The sequence below is a fragment of the Mytilus galloprovincialis genome, chromosome 6, assembly GCF_965363235.1.
Source record: "Mytilus galloprovincialis chromosome 6, xbMytGall1.hap1.1, whole genome shotgun sequence".
In the NCBI taxonomy this organism is placed as follows: Eukaryota; Metazoa; Mollusca; class Bivalvia; order Mytilida; family Mytilidae; genus Mytilus; species Mytilus galloprovincialis.
In genome coordinates this window covers 89,327,935-89,342,305 of record NC_134843.1, presented here as the reverse complement: position 1 = coordinate 89,342,305, position 14,371 = coordinate 89,327,935, and the positions used below count along the sequence as shown (strand labels likewise).

Sequence of the window (14,371 nt, the reverse complement as noted above, 5' to 3'; positions counted from 1 at the left end):
ATAATGTTCAGCAAAGTAAGATTTACAAATAAGTCAATGTGACCGAAATGGTCAGTTGACCCATTTAGGAGTTATTGCCCTTTATAGTCAATTTTTAACCATTTTTTGTAAATCTTAGTTATCTTTTACAAAAAACTTCTTCTCTGATACTACTTGACCAAATTAATCCAAACTTGGCCACAATCATCTTTGGGGTATTTAGTTTAAAAAATGTGTCCGGTGACCTGGCCAACAAATCAAGATGGCCGCCATGTCTAAACATAGAACATAGGGGTAAAATGAAGTTTTGGCTCATAACTCAAAAAACCAAAGCATTTAAAGCAAATCTGACAAGGGGTAAAGTTGTTTATCAGGTCAAGATCTATCTGCCCTGAAATTTCCAGATGAATCGAACAACCCTTTGTTGGGTTGCTGCCCCTGAAATGGTAATTTTAAGGAAATTTTGCTGTTTTTGGTTATTATCTTGAATATTATTATAGATAGAGATAAACTGTAAACAGCAATAATGTTCAGCAAAGTAAGATTTACAAATAAGTCAACATGACTGAAATGGTCAGTTGATCCCTTTAGGAGTTATTGCCCTTTATAGTCAATTTTTAACCATTTTTCGAAAATCTTGGTAATCTTTTACAAAAATCTTCTTCTCTGAAATTCCTGGGCCAAATTAAACCAAACTTGGCCACAATCATCATTGGGGTATCCAATTTAAAAAATGTGTCCGGTGACCCGCCAAACCAACCAAGATGGCCGCCATGGCTAAAAATAGAACATAGGGGTAAAATGCAGTTTTTGGCTTATAACTCAAAAACCAAAGCATTTAGAGCAAATCTGACATTGGGTAACATTGTTAATCAAGATCTATTTGCCTTAAAATTTTTAGATGAATGGGACAATCCGTTGTTGGGTTGCTGCCCCTAAATTGGTAATTTTAAGGAAATTTTGCTGTTTTTTGGTTATTATCTTGAATATTATTATACCGGGGTAGATAGAGATAAACTGTAAACAGCAATAATGTTCAGCAAAGTAAGATTTACAAATAAGTCAACGTGACTTCTCAGTTTTGACACATATTAGACCGTTTGTTTTCCTGTTTGAATTGTTTTACACTAGTCTGTTTGGGGCCCTTTAGAGCTTATTGTTCGGTGTGGTCCAAGACTTCGTATTAAAAAAGAGGGACGAAAGATACCAGAGGGACAGTCAAACTCATAAATCGACAATAACCTGACAACGCCATGGCTCAAAATGAAAAAATGACAAACAGACAAACAATAGTACACATAACACAACATAGAAAAGTAAAGAATAAACAACACGAACCCCACCAAAAACTAGGGGTGATCTCAGGTGCTTCGGAAGGGTAAGCAGATCCTGCTCCACATGTTAAACGTCATAACTTTGACCTATAATTGTTTACGTTTTCCACATTGAATACAACTGAGCATGTAACGAGATTAAACTAGATTTTTGGGTTTTAACCCTATTTTTCGATTTCAAAGAATAATATGAAAAAAAGATAGACCCCTACATACAAAAATGATTTATGCAAGCTTTTCTTCATTGCTGTATCTTTTTCAAATAAAAGATCAAAGATTGAACAGTGTCAACAGGGTCCCAAATGTAACGGTCCGCATGGTGTGACGTCATATATGGACGTACAAGTTTCATCCAAATACTGACTACAATCCACTCATTTTAGACAAGACGTCTAGTAGTCAATTTTTCTGGCATATGAAATGCGACCTTGAAAAACAACTGGCAGCAAGAGGGTTAAGCATGTCCTATTACAATGCAAAAAACAGTATCGATAAGACTGAGGATCATCAGATATATAAAACAATAAATACCGAACTCCAGGGTAAATTGAAAAGGTGTGGGATCCTTTAAACCTTACAACATCAAACGTAAGACTTTCTCTGCCAACTAAACAAATGGTGAACAACTCTCATATTCATGACCTTACCTGCATTTTGTGGTAAATATGGTATGTTAAACTTGGGTTGCATGCACTAAGTCGGAAATGTGACAGTTGTTTTTTACTTGCTAGAGTTTTATGCAATGTTTACTAAATTCTCAAGATTTTCTGAATCAAAGAAGGATAATCATGTAGCTTTGTAGGCAAACCATTTCGGAATTTTTTAGTCTTCAATGCTCGTCGTACAATTTTGAACTCTAACGATTTTGATTCGAACGTCTCTTAGAAACTTTTGTAGGAGAAACGCGAGACTGGCTATAAAAAAGCAAGGCATCTTTGGTGAGTTGTTTTTATGTACCATCTGTAAATGAAATGTGTTTTCGAAACGTAAAAAGATATTCTTAAGGTTACACATTTAAACATTTATTCGTGGTTTCTAGCTTTTCAAACGTAATAACACATTAGTTTCTATGAAAAAATGTCCATTTGAGTCTTTCGTCAATTAAATATTACCATAAAAAAATCAAACCTTCAAAAGAAATATAGAGACCAACGGGTATTAAGGTAACCAAAGACAGAGACAGAAAATACCAAAGAGTATTGTCTATAAAAAATATTGGAAGTTACATCAGTTTATTTGGAAAATATGTGTAAACTTTTGTTTTTCATAAATATTTTTCAAAACTTCTGTCGAAGATTCTTCATGAAATGAACCTCTTACTCTGGAGATGTATTATAACGCTTCAAAATGTGTGTGGTTGAAATCAGTAAGCCGACTTCTTAATGAAATTAAACAACGAGGAATGAGCGCATGTTTATTTAAGCACAACTTTTTGGAATTTTGGATCACCAATACTCTTCAACTTCGTACTTGCTTGACTAACTACTAGTATATTGATCTGAGCGTCACTGATGAGTCTTATGTAAACGAAACGCGCGTCTTAGCATTTCGAAATGTACTATTATATTGTTTATTTATGTATTTCTCCGTCCTGAATTTTGTTGCATTTATTTGTACTGTAATCCTGTCATGTAATGTTGTAATTTTAGTGTTATATTTAACATTGCTATAAAAGCGCGAGGTTTGGCTAACCACAACACCAGGTTAAACTCACAACTTTTTCTTAAAATGTTCTGTACCAAGTCAGGAAGATAGCAGTTGTTATCTTATAGTTCTCTTCTGTGTGTGTTGCATTGTCATTTGGTTTTTGTTGAACTTCAGAGTTTCTGTTGGTTCGTTGTTTTTCTCTGATAGTTTATATGCTTCCTTCAGTTTAAGTTTGTAACCTGGTTTGTTTTCTCTCTATCGATTTATGACTTTCGAACCGCGGTATACAACTGTTGCCTTTATTTATACAATTTTACTAACAAATAAATACAAGAACAATATTTTTTGTTCTATGATTGTAGTATGAATTTAAAGAAGTAAGTGTAAATCTTTATGAACGATTTGTTTTAATGTGGTAGTAGTGGCTTAAAGCATATTAGGACAGTGACTGTATATTACAAAGCATCAAGACTGTGTTTTAGAACGACTGCAGTATACATTTCAATAAAAAGGCTATCCTCCAACTAAATTCCCTTCCCACTTGTTATATATAGAGAAAGAACGATGATTTGATTAGTCTAAGGCACGGCAAAACATTGACAAAATATTAGAGTACTTTTTTTTACTTTAATGCACAGAAAATAAGCATACAAAAATATATATATAATATAAGCATTAAAAAAGAGAAAGGGTAATCACATATTTACATCAGTTAATATTTTCATAATTCGGTAATGTGTTAACCGTAAACGTCATTTGGCAAGACATTTTTTTACCATTATTCGTAATGAAAGTACACTCATTACCACCCTCATGATCTTGACGTCATTCTCAAAACCGAACAACTCTCACAAAGCTATGTATACGCGTAATGATAGTTTTTGCTAATTTTATTTCATTTCTTATTCTAAACAATGAAACGGCAGTATTATATTATACACCTAGAAATAAATAGATAATTATAGGTTTAATGAAATCAATTGCAATCTCATGTTATATCGGCCTTCTTTGATGCTATCGATATCAGCCCGGTTGCAGACTTCATCATTTTTTATGACGTCATGTAATTTATTCAAGTCGCGGTTCCAAAGGTTTTATTTGGCCCCTCATATGGCCCAGCTTTTAAACCAGATTTAATCCACAATTTTCTACATAAGAAAATGCTTGTACCAAGTCAGGAATATGGCAGTTTTTATTCATTCGTTTGATGTGTTTTAGTATTAGAATAGATTACCTTAGCCGTATTTGACACAACTTTTTGGAATTTTGGGTCTTCAATGCTCTTCAACTTTGAACTTGTTTGGCTTTATAACTATTTTGATCTGAGCGTCACTGACGAGTCTTATGTAGACGAAACGCGCTTCTGGCGTATTAAATTATAATCCTAATACCTTTGATAACTATTAGTTCTATATTTTGCTGTTTGGCTAGGGACTTTCTGTTTTTAATTTTCCTCCGAGGTCAGTATTTTTGTGATTTTACTTTTTTGTTAATGAATGGCATCATGTCGTGTAAAAGCGTTCACTTTGGGTATATAATAAACTAGGCAGCAGTAGTTTGTCCATGTTCAAATAAAAAAAAAACGTCATGCATCCTAGGCGCTTTTCTGGATTAACCTTCATCAGGAACTCTCAAAGCCGAATATTTGAAGTCAAGGATGAACAGTTGAAGAGTTATATATAACTACGAAAGACATATTAGATAGCCAACATTCATCTGAGACCAACTTTCATTGAGGGAATTGAAACCTTAGTTTCTTTACAATTTGTTAATCGATTAGGTAGTGAATACGAAAAACGAAAAAAAAACTGTAAAAGGTGCGTCGGCTGGGTATCAAAGGTATATAATAATCTTTATCATAGTTCCATTAACCTCAATATGCTTTTTTCGTCTGGAGCCTGGAGCACCTAATAGCAACCCAAGTCTTTAGTTCCTGAATGTTGAGCTTTCTGTATATTGTTGTTCGTCTCTTCATTCTTTTTTGTTTTTTAGTCCTGACTTTCTTAATTTGTTTTCAATTTGTAAGGTCGAATATCATATGGGTATCTGTTGCCTCCCTTTTTCAAAAGTGTCAATGCGTATCGAATGTATATAAGATAAATTAACATGGAAAAAGCCCCCCACAAATCTTGAAACAGTAAAAACATTCCCTATATTAAATAAGGAATAATTACATTAGATGTATGTTTCATTATAATATTTCATTCTGATTGGCTAACTGCACATCACGTGTTATTCCGTAAGCAGTTGCATTTCTCAATACAACTTTTCATTCATGATAACACGTGCTCCAACAATAAAGTGCACAGGTGAATTAAATAATAAAATATATAAGATTCGTGTTTTCATGATCATAGCTAAAATATGTAATTATAAGTATTGAATGCTTCTTTTTGTAACTTTAGAGCGTTGTAAAAGCGTTGACCGTGCGTACATTTTTAGAATGAAGCGCCTCCGCGCTTCATACAAAATGTACTTCGGTCAACGCGTTTACACCCCAATAAATTAACAAAAAGAAGCATTCAATCCTTAAATAAACAAATTATTTTTGTCTCCACAAACACGTGTTTGAGTTAAAAGCAATCCATATGCGAAGAGACAAGAACAAATTATACCTACAAATAAACAAACACATGCAACATGAAAGTGTTTTAGATTATTTTGTACCACATTTTAAATACGAAACATTGATCAAGATTTTCCGAAAGTGCCTTTTTAATCATGGACATAACAACACTTTTTACAATATAAACGTAGAGTTCATATCTATTCATTTTACAATAGAAACGTAGAGTTCATATCTATTCATTTTACAATATAAACGTAGAGTTCATATCTATTCATTTTATAATATAGACGTAGAGTTCATATCTATTCATTTCAATGACGAAAATGTGATCAGGAATGTGAAGAAAACATTTTTCGATATGTTAGTGATATACAATGAACATCTGCAAAAAGCACATAAACTTAGAATTGTATAATAAAAAAAACTTTAAACAAAAATGATGTCATATTCTTATGTCGAACATAAACAATCTAACTACTTGTTAAACAAAAAAGGCTCATTACTAACAAACAAAATGAAAATGAAGACGAAATAACAAAAATATGTTTGCAAACAATAATAAAATAAAATCAGATATCGAACAATGTCATTTCTTTCCTAATATAGATTTAAACTTTATTTCCATACATTGTTCTCTTAATGCACTTAAATTCAATACTACCTACTTGACAATTTTAATGTATGTACTGCCTCCTTAACATGTAAAATGTGATTTTAAAAAGTACCATTGTTTCAGTTGGTAAACAGTCTGAACGTGCATGTAAGTCGTAATTTCTGGGCAACAATAATTAAAAAAAAGAATGTTACGCAAGAGATGCGGATCTAAGAGTGTGTTCCAGGTTTATAACACCCTTTGTTGGGACCATCAATACATTTTAATGGGCACATATATTTGGAACCCCTTCCTTTAAAAATGGCTTGATCCGCCCCTGTATAACCAGACTATAAATATAGAAATCTAACTGTTTTTGTAATTAAAAACTCTTTACTAGATAAAATTGTGATTTTTCTGTATACCCAAATAATTTCTTCAATTCTCAATAAAAAATTACATAATATTATATAACTTTAAAGAAATGAAGTAAAAACAAAAAAAGAGTGTACGCGTTTAACATGTCTTTGCTGGCTGTTAGCAATACAATTACCATAAGCATGCATTTTGCATTTCGATAATGTACTTAGCTGAAGTAAGGTGACTTCAAACAAGAACAGTTTTACACTTCGTCGGATATTGAAACTTTGTCTTGTATCATTCTTTCATCGCTGACATCAGTAGTCATGGGTTTTCTTTCATCGCTGACATCAGTAGTCATGGGTTTTCTTTCATCGCTGACATCAGTAGTCTCGGTTTTTCTTCCATTTTTTGAACTCATTTCTTCACCCACACACGAATCAATTTGCACTTGTCGTGATTCTGTGTTCTGTGTCATTTCGGAACCAGATGATGTGCTCCTAAAGCTTCCCGTTAAGCTTACTAGACGTCTCAAGGCCGATCCTCCTCGGGATTTTTCGACCAAATGGACAAATCGCTTGAGCATCTCATGTCTGAATAAAAGATAAACCCAGGGATCAAGGACTTGGTTCCAGCTTGCAAGGATTAAGGCATTCAAATCTGCTTTATTGTTACGTTTAACAGTACGGCTTTGGTTGATGATTAGTCTTATCTGAAATTTAAATATTGTAATATATATCTTGTTCAGTGCTATGCAAAATGTAAGAGTAAATTTCGCCTCCACAATCCGAGGAATACATAAATTTTAAATGTAATGCATTCGACGAAATTATATATATAATGAATCTAGTCAAAAGTTGTAGATTTCATATAATATTTCACAAATATTTTACTTGATAATGATTATGTTTTTTTCGCTTAAAAAGTAAGACAAAATATATTCAACCTTTTATTTTTATTACGCCTCTGAAATCTCCACACTGAAATCAATTTATTATTTAAAAAAAAATGCAAACATTAGTGACATTTTAGTGACAATAACACCATTTCGAAGGGGGAAATCGAGGGTAAATTTCAAGTTTAAGTTGAAATTTCGTTTTAATATTGTTTAATTGAATTAACTATGCACAAACCATATGTTTTAGTTACATCAACCAATCTTTGGATTCAATACCTCATTTTGAAACGGTTTCACTTATTCTATTATGTATCTTTTAATTTTTATTTTTTTTATTAAATGTCGCCTTTCATTCCTTTCAACCTTGAGATGATCCAGATGAAGGTGAAATGTATGTAAAGATAGTTGCATGAATGTATATGATTCTCTGAAAATCAGATTTCATCCTTACATGTTGTGGTCATTTTTCAGAAATGTGTCACAATATATATAACGACATATTTTGTATCTGAATTGAAAATAAAACTTATAGATGAATGTGATTAAACCCTTACCATAAACGGTGCCCAGCAAATGGCAAATACAAGAAATATCGCTACTAAGAAAACAGTTATAAAAATGTCTTTTCTAGATCTTGATTTTTTGTTCGTTATACTTCCGCGTCTAGCAGTACTTCTTCTCCCGGAGATAATTCCTATAATTACACGGCAATTCAGTATAGCCGTCACAAAAATGGTAAAAAGTCCTAGTACTGAATAAAAATATCCATATATTTGGTCTTCAACTTCGTGACCAAAGAAATTAAAAAAGCACCATGAAGTTGGAAAGTGTACGACGTTTTCTCCAAGGCCAAACACAGGCAATACAGCTATAAGAACGGAAAAACTCCATATTCCAAATATAGAACAATTAACTATAGTATATCTATCAATAGTATTATATTTGAATGGATGAATAATGGCAAAATATCTGTCCAAAGCCATGGCACCAACCAAAAGAACTGTTGCTAGTCCGGCAAATATCATCATGAACGCCATGTAATGGCATAACGGTACACTCTCCCATAATCTAAGTTTTCCAGAAAAGACGGCAAAAACCACAGGAGTTGTTGTGATAATACCAAATAGATCCGTAAAAGCTAAGGCTATGACAAATCTGTAAAACACTCCCCATCTGTGTCGTTTTTTAGTTCGAAATAATACACAAATTACAAGGATGTTGCCAATTACGCCAAGTGTAAACGATACTACGGACATGGGTGGAATCCGCGGGATCCATCCGACGCCTTTACCGAGAGTTGATGTTGTACCATTTTCGGTTGTGTTAAAAAAATGCGTAACATTGGAAGGATCCAAGGTAAACGGGGTTACTGTTTCACCCATGTTCTTTTAACAAATGTAATTGCGTTCACTGTTTTTTTTACTTATATTGTTAAAGAATTGTTTTCGTCAAACCTTTGTAATATTAATCCTTGCGGAAGTATCTTATCGAAAGGAAACTGCACCTCACTTGTTCAAGATATCTTGTATTGTAACTGATAAAATTGAGAATGGAAATGGGGAATGTGTCAAAGAGACAACAACCCGCCCAAATAAAAAACAACAGCAGAGGGTCACCAACAGGTCTTCAATGTAGCGAGAAATTCCCGCACTGACCTGATTTATTTCCTTAGTATTAACTTGTTAACATGACGTATAATCGCAGAATATATTTCTTATTACAAGACAAATTTAACTTTAATAACAAAATCCAAAACACATTTTAGTAAACATGAAATTCATTTACCTGCTTGCAAAACGATTTGCTTATTTTGAAATAATATACATTACCAAGGAAACAAGCTACATCGGTAATTATAATAAAATAATTGTTGCTTTTTTTCCTAAATGCACAATGAGCATGTTGGTCATAACTAACTACAGTATACTCACTAAGACTGATTAATGCTTTACTTCGATGAATGTGATCTACTTTATCACATATAAGTTCACATGGAATTTACTATTTATGCAACTTTTATAACTATTTAAGAAGCTAACTTTTAATAACTGTAATGGGCAATTTCAAAAAAGAAATGCCCCAAAATACAGAATGGAAGTTTATTCGTAGACCATGAAGGAATGTAGTGAAATCTAGTACTTTTGTCTAACAATTGCCGCATGTCACAAAGGACTGTGGACGACTTTACTAAATCGTTTTCTTTATTAGCCATTTACGTTGTTGGCTTAAGGAGTCTATGCATGAAGTACTCACATACCGTGCCAAATGCAAAGCCCATATGTACTGAGTAAATTGGATGACACTAAAAATGTAAAACAGACGTTGAATGTATTCTTTACTTTTTCAGTATCATTATCAGAATTGTCACTGATGTTCTTAAGTTTTGACATTATGTTCCTGCAGAATTCGATCAAATCTTATTGTATATGTATAAACCTTTTAAGTTTGTATGGTTTTTGAAACAGACATTACAAAATCGAATATGCAAATTATTTGCAGAACCACATCAGTTTTGTCATTTTTGTAATGTTTCTCTTAAGAGTTGTTGTTTGTGTTTAATGTTTTGCGATTGTTTTCATTTTCGTCCATCAAAAAAACATCGGAATGTTAGTTTTATCAGTGGCATTTGAAACGGCCGGCCCCGTACAATCAATTACCGAAAGTCATTATAGAAAAGTCGCCCATCAGATAATATAAGTGTCCATACCTTTGCAATAAGAATATAAAAATATATATAGTTAAGTAAGTACATACGGAAGTAAATCCTTGTATGGTTCATTTTGTTGAATAGAGAAATAATGATGAATACATTTTAAAGCGAAACACACTTGCTTGTTATACTTACAGGTGCATAAGAATGTCGTTATAAAATTATACATTAATCAGGTCGTTTGTTTTTCCGTTTGAATTATTTTATATTTGTCATTTCGTAGCATGATTTGAAAGCTGACTCTGTGGTATTGGTTTTGCTCTATGTTGAAGGCTGTATAGTAACCTTTAGTTGTTAACTTATACGTCATTTTGTTTCTGTCGGAGGTTTGTCTAATAGACAACCACATCACATCTTATTTTTATGTCATACTATTATTTCAAGATGGTACACTTCGTCAAAGCTTTACATTATTCTAAGAAATGAAATATATGTATTTTCCCCGAAACACAATAACATTAAACACCAGGAAAATAATGTAAAAATTTTGTTTGATTCAAGACCGAACCTTAGGCAAAGTGGAAATTAGGCCGGTAGGTGCGAGATTGTGCTCTATGAATTTTTCGGTGAATTTTATAATTGGAATGGGCTTTCAACGCAACAGTTACAGGAAAGATTATTTTTCATCAGAGTTATTTTTTTCAGTAACAACTCAACTAGATTTTCAACAGTTACTGTTGACTTCAATTTTCCTTAATATAAAGCTTGAAATATAATTTTTGATTTTAAACCTACCATAAATGGCGCCCAGCAGACGGCAAACACTAAAACTATTGCAACTAAAAACACGGACATAGAAATGTCTTTTCTGGATCGTGATTTTTTGTTCGATATACTTCCACGTCTTGATACACTTCTTCCAGAAATAATACCTACAATCACCAGCAAATTCATTATAGCCGTCAAACAAATTATACCAAGTCCTAGTATGGAATAAAGATATCCATATATTTTGTCTTCTACTCTGTCACCAAAGAAATTATAAAAGCACCACGACCATGGATAGTGTACAACGTTTTCACCTACACCAATTAAAGGCAGTGCAGACAAAAGTAGAGAAAAAAGCCATATTCCAGATATAACCAAATTAACAATAAAGACTTTTTTAACTGATTTATATTTGAATGGAAGAAGTACCGCAAAGTATCTGTCCAAAGCCATGGCACCAACTATAAGAACTGTTGCTAGTCCGGCAAATATCATCATGAAGGCCATGTAGTTGCATAATGATTCACTCGTTTTCAAACTAACTTTTCCAGAAAAAACGGCAAAAACTACAGGGGATGTTGTTATAATTCCAAATAAGTCAGTAAAGGCTAATGTCACTACAAGTCTATGAAACACACTCAACCTGTGGCGTTTTCGGGATCGAAATATTACGCAAATTGCAAGAATATTCCCAATTACTCCAAGCACAAAGGATACTACAGACACAACGGGAACACGCGGACTCAATCTGACGCCTTTTGTTGAAGGCAGCACTGTAGCATTATCAGTCGCGTTTAAAAGTGTCTGTAAAGTTGAACGACCCAGTGTAATGAAGGCATTTGATGTATTCATTTCAGTTTAAAAAGATGTATTGGTGGTTTCCATTTCAAACGTTGTCATTATGTCTTATATTGTTTAGAAGGATTTTCCAGATATCTATTTATCAATGTTTATAGACAAAAAGTTTGTAAATGATTGCATGGGATACATGAAACAGGAAATTAATTGTACAGTTTTCAGAAAATAACTTGTTAAACATTCTGTTGTGGTGTTTACCTATTTTTAGTTTTACGGAAGAACGAACTAAGAAACAACAAGAAGATTGTAAATTTTTATTTCATCATCATAAAAAAAAATTAGTAGTTTAAGTGTCGGACTCCCCATAACAAAAGCAACATGGGCTATAACATACCAATTTATGACAATTAGAAAATATTGCATCGCTTCCTTAGATTTCGATATTATATGTACTTACAAAGACTAAAATTGCCCTGTATTTTATTAAGCAGACTTTAATTCATTTTTGTACTGCCTTTGGTTAGTTTAAATCAAGTTATTGTTGCAGTTGTTCATGTTGTTAATGCAGAATTATTTCCACATGTAGAAAATCAAAGAGAAATATCTCTCATTTAGTATGCAGCTGTAGTTTTGGTAACAGTCATATACCAGAATAATAATTGTAATTTTATATACTAACAATTGAAAATCTACTTTTCAAGATAATTGCACGTCTGTAGATTTTAAACTAACAACCATGCGTCAAAAAGACAATCGCACACCAACGTGTAAGGACCATCGCACGTCGGCGTGACTATCGCAAGTCAGCGTGAACATCGCACTTCAGCATGATCATCGCACTTCAGCTATGAAAATTTTAACTGGATCATTTGGCCCCTTATGTGGGTGCACAAGTAATCACATAATATCAATATTTTACCAATGGAATCACATAATATCAATATTTTACCAATTATTAATTATTTAGCAAGATAATCCAAATTAATAATAAAAAATCAGTCAAATATTATTAAGTGATAAAAAATTAAATAATCATGATATATTTGGTCTGGTAATCAAATAATCACTTTAAAAACGGCCAAGTTATCACATAATCAAAAACCCCAAGAGGAGGCTCGATGATGTCAAGCTGAACTTCTTATGGCATCGCTGTGCGACGTCTGTTCCCTTCATAGCATAGTCGCCGATTCAGTAGAACGGCTAAATTGCATACAAGCAAGCTAACTACTGAACATGTTTCAGTGATTAAGGGGATTTTTTTCATATGGTGATGTTTGATTGCTGTCTCAATGATGTATTCATTTCAGTTTCAATAGATGTATTGGTGGTTTCTATGTACATAGTCTGTTGTCCGCATTTTAAAAAGTAAAAACATTTGAAATTCTAAAGAAAGAAAAAAAAAACACATGTCGAGAGATCGTGTCTATATATTAATAAATTAATTTTGGATGTAACGCGTCTTCTGATTGGCTGGCGTTTTGTTTATCAGCTCATAGACATAATTTTGTCATGTGACCTTGACATCATCGACGTTTTTTCATGGTTTACTCCGGTTTAAAATGGAATTTAGATATAATTGTAAGAAATGACTAATATTTTTTTCTGTCTATTCGAAATAACATAAAAAATTCATGCACACTATGAAATAAACCGCTACGCTTATTTAGTGTACACCACATTTTTGATGTTATTTCTTCATAGGCAGAAAAAATATTACAGTCATTCCTTATTCCTTAAATAAATCATGACTGACTTTAGTTTTGAAGCACATACAAGTTCAATATATTTTTCAATCTATTTGTTTCGAACATACCATATAAAGGTTTATTTGGAAATTAGTGTTATTTCTAGTTAAATAAACGATTTGGTATTATTTTTATATCTTTTGTCTCATAAAGTGTATATTGTCTAATATATTTTATTTCTTTTCTTTATTTCAAAACAATGAAGTTGAACAATAGATGTAATAAGTGCATGGTGAAATGAGTGCAGAAAAGATTCAATTGATTTAATCTTTTAAGAACAATGAGAAGTTTCCTTCCTTGAGATGTTGACGCAACTTTAAAATGAGTTTTTTTCTGAAACACTCGACTAATGTATGACAAAAATATCGTAATGAAAAGGGTATTTCTTACTAGATAATTGTAGTTCGAAAATATCCAACGCATCTTGTATGTAAAAAAAGAAGCAACGAATGCTATTACATATATACCATGCATGACAGCCCATCCAATAAACAGCGATAGCTATGATCGTACTGTTAATCAGCGATACAAATAGGCCATTAAACCTATAGAAGGCCGTATAGTGACGTACATTTGCTAACTTTCTATGTCAGTTTGGTCTCTGGTGGATAGCTGTCTCGTTGGCGATCATATCACATCTTCTTATTGTGATACAAACAACATCAAACATCATATGACTGTTAATGTATGACGTCTTAATACTAAATCCATCGGATGTTGGATGTGTACTGATTGATATTTTAGTCTTAGAAACATGATTTGTTATTTTTAAAATAAGAAGATATGGTATGATTGACAATGAGAAAAAAGTTCTGTTCAAGCAGATGACAACAAAATATATTCCGAATCCAGATTTCCCGGCCCATACCATCAAATAGATCAAATGACTTAGTAGTTGTTGAACTAGCTGTTAGAAACTGCGGAACTCTTTGATCTGTACCTTTTGTTTTTTTTCTGTAGTGAGGGATGTATAAATACCCTGCCACGTCCGTCTGTGTTATGTTTTGTGTTTTTTCCTGCTTTGTATCGAT

The 14,371-nt window shown here is 32.7% G+C and overlaps 1 protein-coding gene across 2 annotated transcripts; it reads right to left on the bottom strand.

Moving 5' to 3' along the window:
- Positions 1 to 3,573: 3,573 nt before the first annotated feature.
- LOC143080647 (prostaglandin E2 receptor EP2 subtype-like) lies at positions 3,574 to 11,750 on the bottom strand. 2 transcript variants are annotated; one of them, XM_076256594.1, is made up of 2 exons: positions 10,825 to 11,750; positions 3,574 to 7,193 (listed from the first exon to the last, which is right to left on the bottom strand). In XM_076256594.1, exons 1-2 carry the CDS (start codon positions 11,647 to 11,649, stop codon positions 6,744 to 6,746), a joined length of 1,275 nt encoding a protein of 424 aa, XP_076112709.1. In that variant the 5' UTR covers positions 11,650 to 11,750; the 3' UTR covers positions 3,574 to 6,743. The 2 variants fall into 2 exon arrangements, with proteins under 2 accessions (XP_076112709.1, XP_076112708.1); XM_076256593.1 differs by lacking the exon at positions 10,825 to 11,750 and adding an exon at positions 7,934 to 8,845.
- Positions 11,751 to 14,371: the final 2,621 nt, after the last annotated feature.